This window comes from Mauremys reevesii, linkage group 5 (genome assembly GCF_016161935.1).
Source record: "Mauremys reevesii isolate NIE-2019 linkage group 5, ASM1616193v1, whole genome shotgun sequence".
Classification (NCBI taxonomy): domain Eukaryota; kingdom Metazoa; phylum Chordata; order Testudines; family Geoemydidae; genus Mauremys; species Mauremys reevesii.
The window spans coordinates 97,010,898-97,023,760 of NC_052627.1; the positions used below are offsets into that span (position 1 = coordinate 97,010,898).

The following is a 12,863-nucleotide window of genomic DNA, read 5'->3' on the forward strand; positions in this document are numbered from 1 at the left end:
TCAGACGTGTCTAGAAAAAACAGGAATTCCTTCAGCTGGTAATGACATGATTTAAAATGTTAAATCCATTAGATTTAGAAAAATATTTTTCTCTGCTCTGGTCTTCCATGTCATCTGTATTCAGTAAGGGGAGTGCAGAGGAGAAGTGGGATATAAAGATCTTCTGTTTTCATATATAGACTGAGTGAAATCCTGGTCCCATTGCAGTCAGTGGCAAAACTCCCACTGACTGCAATGAGGCCAGGATTTCACCCATTGAACATTTTTTTCTTTTAAAATTAAAGCATGCAGTTTAATGGTCACATTATCATGTAATACATGCTCGTCTGTACTGACAGAAGAGGAGTGTAAAAAGTTAGTAATACATGTATCCAATCTAGGTGCGAATGCATCAGACTGATCATTGTGGAAGACAGGGGGGAGGGATAGCTCAGTGGCTTGAGCATTGGCCTGCTAAACCCAGGATTATGAGCCCAATCCTTAAGGGGACCACCTTGGGATCTGGGGCAAAATCAGTACTTGGTCCTGCTAGTGAAGGCAGGGGGCTGGACTCAATGACCTCCCAGCCCTATGGGATAGGTACATCTCCATATATTATTTATTATTACAGTTCCATCCATCATTGACTTGGATGGCACTTGGGTCTTTCAAACCTTAGCAATTAATTGTTTTTGCCCTATACAATAGAAGCCCATCAAATAGTTTTCAATTTTAAGTTATATAAATATTCCACTGCTTTATTTTCATTTTGTTAATCAGCTGTATATTCAGTTATAGCGCACTAACCTCCATGCAGAATGTGCTTACTACAGCAAAAAATATACAGGTGGAAATGAGTGTAATGGAAACACCGATATTCACACACACTATCACTACAGTAATTTGATAAAACAAGACCAGAAGAGGTTAACATTCAAAAATTAAATTTACTGGGTAAAAACTGCAATATGCAAACTTAAGTTCACTGATATAAAAATACAAGTCATTTATATGTTGTATACACACAAAATATATATGGAAATCATTTACACAGCTAGAAACCAGGAATAAAGTTCAGGATATGATCATGCAAAGCTTCACTCCTGTCACTCGCAATGGTACTGCCCAGAGACTGCTCACATGTGTAAGGCTCACAGGAATGGTCTTAAGTCTCTTAAATTCAAGGGGAGAAATGTGTAATTGTTAAGGTTGAATGTGGAGACCATTACTGGGTAGCCTTAAAACTTGTCAGATGTGTTGTTCTTATTCCACAATAAGGGTGAAATTGTCTTCAAATAGACAAGACATGTGCACTGAAAAGAATGGGAAAGGTGTATGCATATAAAGGTGTATGCATATAAAGTAAAAATGTGGTTTATTATTCTCCCACGAGCCAGCTACAGAATTTCTATTAATTAATGGATGTCTATTTGAACGCAACATAAAAGAACGCCCATGCTGGGTTCTCATTAATATTCAATTGTAGAACCCCAACCTCCCCAGATGCTCTCCCCTGCCCAAAGGAACTCACGCTTCTACCCCATTCTTTCCTCTGACCAATGAGAGAAATAGGATTCTACGAAATTCTATCCTTTTGTGGAACTTGCTCTCATCCTTGCTCTCTAGCCCAGACCTAGCAATTGATTCCTAATGACTAGCAAAAACAGACAGAATCTCTCATCCTCAGGCCAATAGGATTTGCTGCCCATCGCATCTCTGCCCCCTGACACCAGACCACCTTGTCTGTGTAATAGGAGTGCTCTATAAAAGAGATGTCTGTACTTAAGAGTTAGGTGATAAAGTACCAGTAGATAGCACTCAGGAACACACAGCACACTTCCCAGGTCTTTTTAGATCCCAGACACTAGTTGCTGTGCATTTCCAATGGCTTCTTTACTTCACCCCTCAAGAGCTTGGAAAAGGGAACCAATTTAACAAATCTTAATCTGCTCCAAGAAAGGGAAAGTGGCCAAACCACCCAAATAACGGTCTACCCTTTTTGCCAATAAACCCATTTTCACAGCCCAACACAAGACGTCCCCATTCAGCGAGCACTGATGAAACAAACAGAGCTTAATTTCCACTAAACAAATAACGCTTTAGTTCAATATTCAAATTCTGCAACTGTAACAGGGCAGAATTTTTTTTTTTTTTACATATTGCTCCAGCAGTTCCGTAATATCTACATGTGTCTCAAAAATGGGGACACATACATTAATGGGGCGTATTAAGTAGGGTGGATCAGAAATTTTCCATCAAACCTGGTTTTGGACAGAAAATTGGGTTTTGACTAAATGAAATTCTTAATGTGAAGTGTTTGGTTTCCATGGAAAATTTCAACTTTGTGCTGAAAAACCAAAGACCCAAAACCTCCAATATGAAAATACATTCATGGTGCCTCAGGTTCCCATTCTTCTCCATGAGCCAAGCTTCCCAGCTGAACTACGCCTGTGTGGGTGTGAGATCAACGGGAGAAGAGTGTAATTACAGTCATTGGGTCAGATTCCAGCCCATGCTCTGCCCATGCTCTGCTTTTTACACTACTCCAGCACTGTGTCCTCTGGACATTCTGGGCTGCAGAATAACACATTAGAAAGTCTGAGGAAGCTGTTAGTAGTCAGACCAGCCCCAAGACACTGCTCTAATTAGTGCTAGAATCTGAGAGCCACAAAGGTACTGAAGCCACCGTCGATCCCCTCTGCCTTCCTGTGTTCTCTCTCCTGAGAGTTGCAGCACAGAATCTGGCCTAAGGTTTATCCACCTCCTTTGAAAGCATGAAGAAGCACTCTCATTGTGGAGTGTACATTTTGGAGTGGGGAAGGGAAGGAAAAAGGGGAATTGAAAATGAAAAGAAAATATCACGGACCATAGTAACATCAGAAAAAGCCAGAGATTTTGAAGTAACCAACAAGGGGCAGAATTATTTAGTGTTTGAGAGTGCAGGTCTGGGACTCAGAAGACCTGGATTTTAGTCCCAGCTACCACTAACACATTGTGCAACCTGTGACAAATCTCTCTGCTCCTTTGTGATACACTTCCTCACTCTGTATTAAAGGGGAATCATAATGTTTACCCACCTTTGTAAAGTGCATCGACCTCCTCAGATGATGGGCGCTGTGTCATTATTCTCAGGTTCTATATAATGATCTCTTAAAAATAAACAGACCAAGGTATAGACATGCCAACGAGAAAACAATGAGGGCAGCGGCGTGTGTGTCATCAGCACCCTTATATTACTCACAGAACGAGCACAGCGTAAGGCGCAAGTTGTGCATGGGAATGAACTCTTGGGACCACCTCCTGGGGAATCCTGGGAAGTCGCTCTCCTTTTCCCCTTTTCTTTTTTCTCCCCCTTTTCTGCACACCATCGGGGGAGGTGGGGGAAAGGACAGAGACTAATCACCTGTGGGAGAGGCAAGGGGGAGAAAATTCTGTGAGCTTCAACTTGCAGCTTTCCTCAGACCGTACCCTTGGAAGGGAGGGAGGATTTTTCCCTTTTGGGTCTAGGACATGGATTTATGGGTTTCCAACTCGCTAGTATCTCTTAACTACAGGTAAGGGAGCTGCTTTCTGTTCTGATACAGCAGCCAGCCTGTAGGGATAGTTCAGGATCCTCTCCCTCAGCAACACAGAACTATACTGCTATTGGTAGAGTCCCCAGAAGCAGAGGGGAGCTGAAGGTGTGTGTCAGAGGTGTCATAACACCACCAAGCTTTATTACTTCTCTCTCATTTCTGCATGGAAATGCCTGGGCTTTGCAAGGGTTGGTGACTTGGAGCAGGGCACCTCCCTTACTCCACATTCTTCCGTCCTGCCCCTCCACCCCGTTGAGATCTAGTGGCACAGGGCAGAAGAGGCAGGAAAATGATCCCACAGAAACAGCCCACTCATCTGATGCCATGTAAGCAAGGGAGATCCTAATGCAGTTCTCCCATTAATGCTCAGCTCCTGTGCTGTGGATGGCCTGGGCCTCAGTGTGTCAGTCAGGTGGGCTATTTGGAACTTTAGCAAAATCTGGTGCATTTGTACATGGACAGGTTTCACCCTGGAAAACTCTGCTTCTTGGCAAAATCAAACGGTCACAAACATGTGGACACTTGAGACTGAAAACGGATGCCTACCTACTAACCACACTCTCCTCTGCGAAGTTGTTTTAGCCCCCATTTCAACTCAGCATCATATTGTCTGAAGGAAAATAAATTCTTGAAAAAGTCTTTGGGCCAGAGGCTTTCCTCCACTTACACTGGGAGAGAAGCAGAACACCAGCCAAATTACTGCACAACTTGAGTCATACCAAAAATATACATCCTAAGCCAAGAGATACAGAGGCAGGTCCCAAGTTCACAACTGGGGCTCTTAGTGTGTCTAAAAAAGTTTGATGTCCATCAGTTTTCATTAATAACTATTTAAAAATCATACTGTGATCTCAGGGAAACTCTTAACATATTAGCTTCTGAACTATCACACAGAGAATTTTGTTTTTGTACTTAGATGCAACAAAACGTGCAAACATAAATTTTGGCATGGATCATTAACTTTTCTCTGTTGCTCTTTTGTTTAATATAAAAAGCCAATGTATGAGTAATGGCCCCAAGATGTCCAAATGCAACATAACTTAGCCCTCAAACTGTAAAAGAGTATGATGTAAAGAGATTTTAACATGTGAAGTGTGAGCTTCTGTATGGTTTCTCAATTCAAAAACAAAACACAAGAAGTAAAGAGATTTGTAATGTCTGGCTTGTATAGAATTTAGACTCTAAGCAATCAATGTGGATTTGGAGAACCAGCCACATCTAAGAAATTTACAGGAATCAATCTGTAACTTAGAAATTAAAGAGCAAATTCTCCAGTTTAATCCACATGCTGGTATTTGATTCGCACCAGAGTGCACATTACAGCTGCAAGCAGAATGTACCATAGAGAAACATGCATGAAGATAAAAGATCTTCCACCACATTGTGGATTAGAGAAATAAATGTGCCCTAAAATTTTAAGAATAAGAAATTGACAATTTAGGAAACTCGCATCTGAAATACTAATCTCTACTATAGCAGCAAATTGATACCTGTAACACTGAGTTTGGGGAAGAACAATTTTGTGGTACTATTTGGTCTAATTAAACAACAACAAGTTATCTGGATCTCCTTGGACATTATTGCACCTGTAGTTGAAACAGTGATGCTTTAACTGGCCAGAAAACTACTTGCATTGTATATTACAGAAAAGCGAGCTTTTTAAAATGTGTAATCTTCCGCAAAAGATGCATTGTAAATAGGCCGCGGTCCTAATTCATACTTTAGCCCAATATCCTTTATAAAGCAGTTTAAGTATGTCTGGCACAAAATCAAGCTTTGAAGTGCCTCCACCATTTCAGAGAAAGAGTCTTAAATATTGTTCTTCTCCAAAGGGTGGATGGGCACCGAGTACCAAATGAAACTAAAACTCAGCAGGCATTCAGTTCCCTGAAAGAGGCTGTCTGACATCACACAGCAGATCAGAAATAAATAAAATGATGCCTTTAGGCATGATGATAAATCCACTACAATACTGTGAGAGTGACAGACTCCGCCATGACAATGTCAGTATATTCTGTTGAGAAAGTAAAATGCAGTTACCTTCAATGGTACATTTATCAGATCATGTCAATCAACAGTACTAAAACAATGGATGTCAAAACAAAACATATTAAAACAGTATGTTTTATAAAAACTGATGGCAAAATGCCCCACAATTATAGTTACGCACAACCAAGTCCACCTCTCCAGGGTCCTTTAAGCACACAAAGCAGTTATCAGAGGCCTTAATAACATGATTAGTGGAACCCAGCCAAGCCGCAGGGGAATTACACCCTCAGAAATCTATCGAGTATGATCACAACCTATCTGTGAATGCTAATACTTTGTAGCCCCAAAAAGGCAGAGTCAGTTCAGAAGCTCTTCACTGCTGTAATTCTCCAGCCTTTTACAGGGCACACTATTTTACATGGAGTTTTCTAAATAGAAAAAGGAACACACGTAACCAATATGAAGCACTTAGGTTTAGAAGCACTTATGGAAGAGTCCATGACCGCAGATATTTACAGTACATTGTATCTGGAGTGTACATATGTTATTTAGTTATTCATTCCTGCCCATCATTATACTGCATATTTTATAGTTCACAAGAATTCTATAAGTTAACAAGCAAGAGTCTCCTCCCTGAGAAACGTGCTTCTCGTATTTTTGCAGACACTCCCATCCCCTCACTTGGCTACAGTAAGGCATGGACAATGCTAAGAAGACAGTGTCAAATCCCAATGATGACAGTAAAAAACAGTTCTTCCCTTTCTCTTTGTGGAACTTGTCTGGTCCATTACAATAGCAGCTGTCAGTTGGCATCCAGGCAGTCTTGCCTGGTAAGTAGATGTTTTCCACCTGGGCTGCCTGTCTGCGTGCGTAGATCTTCCACTGTCTGCAGCAAGGCTTTCCTCTCCAGCTCTAAAGTGAGAATGGATTGCTTCAATTTGCACTCACTGTTCAGTAAAAATTCTACTGTAGCTTCTAGGTTTTGGATCTTTCCATTTGCCACCTTAAGGGGAAAAAGAAAACAAGAATTTCCTAAAAACTGTGAAACCAGTGGACCTTACAGACAGAGTTCTCCTCAGTCCTTCAGGCTTTTAAGAAGTCCTAGTGAGATATGTCATGTTTGCAGCAGATTTTCCAGTTATGTAGAAAACACACACTGAATTAAAGTGTAAGTACTGCTACTTCCACAAACCCAGTATTACTTATAAATAGCATTGTCTACAGACAGCAATCCATTTTTTTCCTCTTTCTCTCTCTAATCTTTATTGTTTAGGTGCTAGTATGATTAAGCCTAGAATATAATACAGAGCAGATTAAAAGTTAAATCTACAAATAATTAGCTAATAGAACTTTACATTTATTAGCTGCCACCCTTTAATTAAAGATAGCATCACTATTAATCCAGGAATCTACTCACTACAAAATTACACTCCATAGATATCAAGGAACAGAAACATTATGACTCAGGACTAGCCTAAATAAGTAGAAGTCGCTGCAATTTAGAATTTTGGGCTGTGTGCTTGCTTGAGGTGCTGTACCGGGCTTGGAGCTAGCCGCACCATGCTTGCTCGAACTGCGCTCTGTTGGTGCGGCGGTGGTTGGATGCTCACAGCAGCCACACAGCCAGCTCTTGAAATTCTGAATCGCAGAACACTTGTTCCAGCCTGGAATGATTTGAATTCCCACCTGTCTCTTGCAGGCATTGCTGCGAGCTGGGCGATTTTCCTGTCTGGCCTGCCTCGTCGCAGCGGAATCCGGCACCTGCAACGATGCAAGCATCTCCTGCGCAGAAAGCCAGGATCAAGTCCAGAATCTGGGTCGTCAGTGGCGCGAGACCGGGAGCTCGGGCAGCGATCGCTGTGAGCGGCGAAGTGTCAAGCTGAGGGCGAGGAAGTGCCGGAGCCAGAAAAGAAGAGGAGGAAAGCCGTGAAAGTGAAAGAAAAGCAAAAGATGAAAGTGATGCAGCGCGGAAATGCGGCAAAAGGCAAAAATGTGAAAAAAAACGGCAGACAAGCGACAGCGGTGCCCCCAGACTGCAAGCGGGCGGCGAGCCCCCCACCAGTGGCGCAGGTATGCCGCAGCCACTGCCCCGGGTCTGCCGTGAGACATGGTGAGTCTGAGGAGGACTCATCCCAGAAGAGTGCAGGGGGACAGCTCCTCCTCCCTGAGCGCTCGTTCCAGGGAAGTAAGATCAGGAACAGCTGGCTGTCAGCCCCGATCCGGCCATGACCCTGACCATCATCCCTCGCCATCCCATCTCACACCAGCCCCAGACAAAGGATCCGCCCATTTACCGGCAGGGAAGGATATACACAGAAAAAGGATAAATAAAGTATTAATATAACTAAATAAGGAAAAAATATAGGAATAAATAATAAAAATTTTATAAAAAATTAAATATATATAAATAATCAAACAATAAAATATAATAATAGCAGAATGGGGATAGAGAGAAAAAGGGACAGAGAAAAGCTGGAAAAGCCTCAGCTGGAAGCTCTCTGGAAGAGTGCTTTCCTGAGAGCTTGCAGAATGGGTGCTTGGGGGCCTCAGGTCTCTGCTCTCGCCATTGCCATGGGCCTCCTCAGATGGGCCTCTCTCTTCAGGGCAGCATGTCTGGTCTGTGTGCTGCTCCCTGTCTCTCAGGGCTTCTCTGTGTCCAGTCTGTGCTCTCTGTACTGTGATGGGTGATGTGAATGTGTGTACTCTGTGTGTGTGCACTTTAGAATTAGTGAGTGCCTGTGTATGTTTGACTTTTACTTTTACAGAATTTTACTTTGCATAAGAATTTTACATTTTATAAGAAATTTTTTGCTTAACAAGTTTTCTTAGCATAAGAATTGACCTTTTGCCAGCCAGTTTTGACCCACAGAGACTTTAGCATAACAGAGTGGCCTCTTGTGGCAGGCCTCAGGACTTCGCATGCTTTTCTGCTTTGCACCTGCGCAGCTTTGGCTTTCAAGCAGCTTGCACAGCTAAGCACTTTTGTACAGCACTCTAGGCTTTTGCAAGCTTCAACTAACTGAAGCAGCTGCACACTGCTTAACACTTCGCTAAGCAGCACTCTGTCAGCTGTGCAGGACGTGCTGCAATCATAGGCGACTGTCGTGCTCTCTCTTCACTTTGTTCTCTCTTCATTCTGAGACCTGTTCCTGACTCTTTTAACTGACTCTGTTCTCCTTGTATGTGTGACTTGTGTCCACCTTTGACCTTTTCTGTGTTAGCTGCACTTTATCTGTTACTTTTTCAACATCTGTATGCCTTCGCTCATCCCACAGTCGGATGCCACGAAGAAAAGAGGAATTCCGGAGCCCAGAGACAGCCCCTGAGCCAGACTGAAGGCGAGCAGGGCAGAGAGAGCAGGAGGCGGAGCAGCCAGCCAGAGCCTGAGAGCACAGCAGAGCAGCAGCAGGGGCAGGGGGAGAGGAATAGCAGGCAGACCAGCAGCAGGAGAGAGGGGGAGGATGAGGGAGCGCAGGAAGACCAGCAGAGCAAGACTCGCTTCAGAGTCCCGAGCACAGCAGGAGCAGAGCCCCCTGTGTAGTGCACAAGACCGCCCCCTCAACGCCAAGAGTCCTGTCCCCCTCACCCAACCCCTGTCCGTGCCAGCGGTGAGCCGCCCCAAGCCCCCCTCTGCAACTCAGAAGTCTGACAACTGTCCTGATGTGTAGGGGCGGAGCAAACTGGCTGAACTAACACACTACCAAATAAACCAAGCACAACCCAACTCCAATATTTACTGTTTTACATTATTTGTGTATTTTGACTGTTACTGTCAGTTTTGTTTCTGTTTTATTGTCTGGTGTTTCTGGTGTTGTTACTCTTTCTGTTGTTCTGTGCCCACAGCATGTGTTGGCTCACTTGTCTGTGCTGGTCACTGCAGTGGGCACACACAGCCAGCACACACACACACCACAGACAGCAGTGGCACCAGGCACTGCACACATGGTGGCAGCTGCATGGGCAGTGTCTGTGCTTGGTGCCTGTGGTGGTTAAAGGCAGGCTTCCTTCACATGCATGTGGCTTGCAGTCCCCATCCTCCTGTTCCCGATCCCCCAAACCCATAGACCTCCCCCCCCCTCAATCACCCCTCTCCCCCACCCCCCTCCCCCCAACCCCAACCCCCACCCCACCCCCAACCCCACCCCCAACCTCTCCCCCCACACCACCCCCCCCCACCCCCCCCCCCTCACCCCCCATCAAACCCTGCACACCCACACCACCCACCCCCCACCCCATGCACAAACACAGAAAACAAACATCAAGAAATGATTGAACAACGAAAAAAAAGAAATTGAAATTAAAACAAAAATTTACTTGGGAAAAAAAAAATATGATTTGGGAAAAAAAGAAGTGGAAAAAAATGATCTTGATCTTGCTCTCACAGAAAAAGTTCAAGTCAAGCTCTCTCTCTTCAAGCCCGCCACTGCCGCTCCTCTCTTCCCTCATGCCGCTGGGATATTCTTTCTGAATCTCTGATTTCCTGCTCTTCCCAGCTGCCAAGATTTGCTCTCACCAGCCAGGCGAGCCAACTCTCTCACAGATTGTCCCAGCAACAGCAAGGCTCACATCACACAGCAAGCGAGCACGAGCGGCAGCAATTTTGAAGGTCCTGAGTTTTTGCGAAAGCACGGAGTCCACCAGTAAGGTCGCCATCTCTCCACACCTGTCCCACCACCACTCCACCACCATTCTGCTCTTGTTGCCGGTTTCTGACAGGGGCATAGGCGTGTTTAGGGCGGCTGAGGCCAGCTTCATAGGCCAGGGCAGGGCTGCCAGTAGGCCGGGTGAGGTCTTTGTGGTCCCCCTGCCTTATTTTGCCATTAGGAAGAAAGAAACTGCCTTGCCACGCCTGAAGCGTGCAGACCAGCCAGAGTGAACTGAACTGCAGCGCGTTGCCCACCCCCCAGCGTTGATGGCGTTGATAGCGTGCCCCAAGGGCAGCACCATTGCCATTGGAAAATGGCTGGCCGCGTGGTAGTGATGTGCTGCGCTGGTGGTGCTCCGTGCCAGGGGCCCCACCATCTGAATCCCATGCCACCGCCACCCGGCCATCCCAATCATGCATTCACCATCTGCTGCATGGCCTGGACATTGACAGTCACTTGATCACAGTTGCTAGCAGTTTGACAGTTGCGAACAGCCGGTTGAATAGCAAAAGTGGTGGCCGCCTACGTGTGCCGCTGTGCCCAGCTGGCTGGTGGTGCCGGCTGGTCCCCAGAGGCTGCTCGGCTCTGCGCTGGCTGGCTGCGCGCTTGTGTCCTGGGCTGCTCAGGCAGGGGCACAGGCAGTTCAGGGCACAAAGGAACACAGTCACACAATCAAGAGTTTTTCGCCTACGCTCTGTGTCATCCCAGACCTGCAGCACTATGTCCCAGACCTGCAGCACTATTGTTTCCCCCCCCCCAGAATTGTTTCACCCCACCACCCACCCCCACCCCCCCACCCCACCCTGCCCCACCCTGCTCCTGCTGGAGGCTGTGCTCTCTGACTCTGCGCGCCCTCTCTCCTCTGCTGCCGGAGCTCTCTCGCTCTGTCTCAGCATCACTGTGTGGAAGTGAGGCGAGAGGATAACAATGGAGTTGACAACAAGCATGAGATCAGAGCGCTCCATGCTCGCTCAGTGTGTGCTGCTCCGTCCTGTACGTAACCGACCAAGAGAAGAGCGCGACAGATTTCGCTTCCGCTTTCAAGAAAGAAGGAGACGGGGGGGGGGGGGTGATTTCAACACATTTCCCCCCCATGCATGCATGGGAAATCAAAAAAAAAAATGGGCAGGCGGGGGGGCGGGGATGGGGGGGTTCAGTGCACACCCCACCGCCAAAAGCGAAGCTGGCCCTGTGAATGTGGGATAAAGAATTAATTGTTTGTTATGTAGATATACACAAATATTATATCGTCGAATCGTCGAATCAAAATTTTAAGTAGATTCGAAATAGTCCTGTAGTGTAGACAAGCCCTCAGAAGGAAAAAATGTGTCTGCCAACGACTGAGGAACAAACCTGCCACTATGTTTCCCATGCCTAGAGGTGACTAAGATGAGTAGGATTTGAATAAGCATCCAAAGGCCTGTATTCCATCTTACCTACTATGTCATCTAGCTTCCAAGTTTTTGTTTTTGATCCAAGAGGCTTGAAAATCTAAATATAGAGCCCATCCCTTACCCTCATATTCCCTTTAAATTACCCATGTACTCAGAAGTTGTATTAACATGTTTTTTGCAGATCAGACAGAAAGAAGGAGCACTGAGGAGTTCAGAATGGATCAGCTCCTTCAGAGACCAACCGTACCATCTCTGAAGACCTGCCTTGTCTCTCTCATCTCACAGAGGGCGAGTTTTGAAGCAGCCACCGACACAACTGCAGACTGAATGGACTGAGGTCAGATACTGGACATCAAGATGTACTATTTCATGTCTTTCTGATCATCCTGGATCATGGGTTCTCAAACTTTCTCATAACAAGGATCACCTCTTAATAGAGAATGTGTCTCATAGACATCTCTCCCATTTGTGACTGCCTGACTACAGCAATTGCTTAAATGCGAAAATAATGTTAAGACTGTATTAATGTATCTTTAGCTGTCTTCTCCAGCTGCTAAATTTCATTAACTGGAGTGAGCCAGCATCATGTGACCCCAGCCAGCTTTCCATAGGCCACCAGCAAGCCCTACATTCGGGAACCTCTGCTCCACACAAACTTAAAAGGTTTTAAATACTGGTAAGTCCACCTGGTACCAACTGTAAATAGGAAACACTGAAGACAGTAATTTCAGTTATGCCTTAACCTGGATCAAATCTGGCCCACATCTCCTCTATACAATGGTCTCTTCTGAAAATATGTACAAACAATGGTTCAATGGCTCGTTAGCTGGAAATATAAACTGTACCTGCAACTCCTCCAGTAGATCAAAGTTCTGTTTTCTCAAACTAGTGTTTGCCTTTTCCAACTTATCCATTCTCTGATTGTCATTGAGAGATGAATCTATCAACTCATCCTGAAGCACGTGATATTCAACTTCGTAAGCTTGCAACTGCTTGGCGATATCCATTTCAAACACCTGTTATACACATATCAGTATTAGATGCTATGAAGATCAAGAGAATCAAATGCATAAAAATTCTGTTGGTTTATTTTTAGGGTGTAGAGTACTTTTCTAGCTTATGTCCCATAGTCTTGAGACAGTGCTGTCCAATGGGTAGATGCACGGGAGTCAGACATGAGTTCATTTCAAATTCTGACATTAACTTGTTGTATGACTTTCAGAGGTAACTTACACCAAAGTTTACAAAATGTGGCCACCGTTTTACGTGTTTCCATTTTT

The 12,863-nt window shown here is 45.0% G+C and overlaps 1 protein-coding gene and 1 long non-coding RNA gene across 8 annotated transcripts in view; both read right to left on the reverse strand.

The window, feature by feature from the left end:
* Window positions 1–906: 906 nt before the first annotated feature.
* On the reverse strand, window positions 907–5,749 carry LOC120406184. The gene is made up of 2 exons (XR_005599126.1): window positions 4,101–5,749; window positions 907–3,382 (listed from the first exon to the last, which is right to left on the reverse strand). It is a non-coding gene; the product is annotated as an uncharacterized LOC120406184 (long non-coding RNA).
* Window positions 5,750–5,753: 4 nt separating this feature from the next.
* Window positions 5,754–12,863, reverse strand: part of TBC1D1 (TBC1 domain family member 1) — a 189,756-nt gene continuing 182,646 nt past the window's right edge. For all 7 annotated transcript variants that reach the window (XM_039540595.1, XM_039540593.1, XM_039540596.1 and 4 more), the window contains 2 exons: window positions 12,429–12,599; window positions 5,754–6,546 (listed from right to left, as the gene is read on the reverse strand). In XM_039540595.1, the coding sequence (XP_039396529.1) occupies window positions 6,346–6,546; window positions 12,429–12,599 (372 nt within the window). In that variant the 3' untranslated portion in view covers window positions 5,754–6,345. The remainder of the gene's footprint in view (window positions 6,547–12,428; window positions 12,600–12,863) is intronic.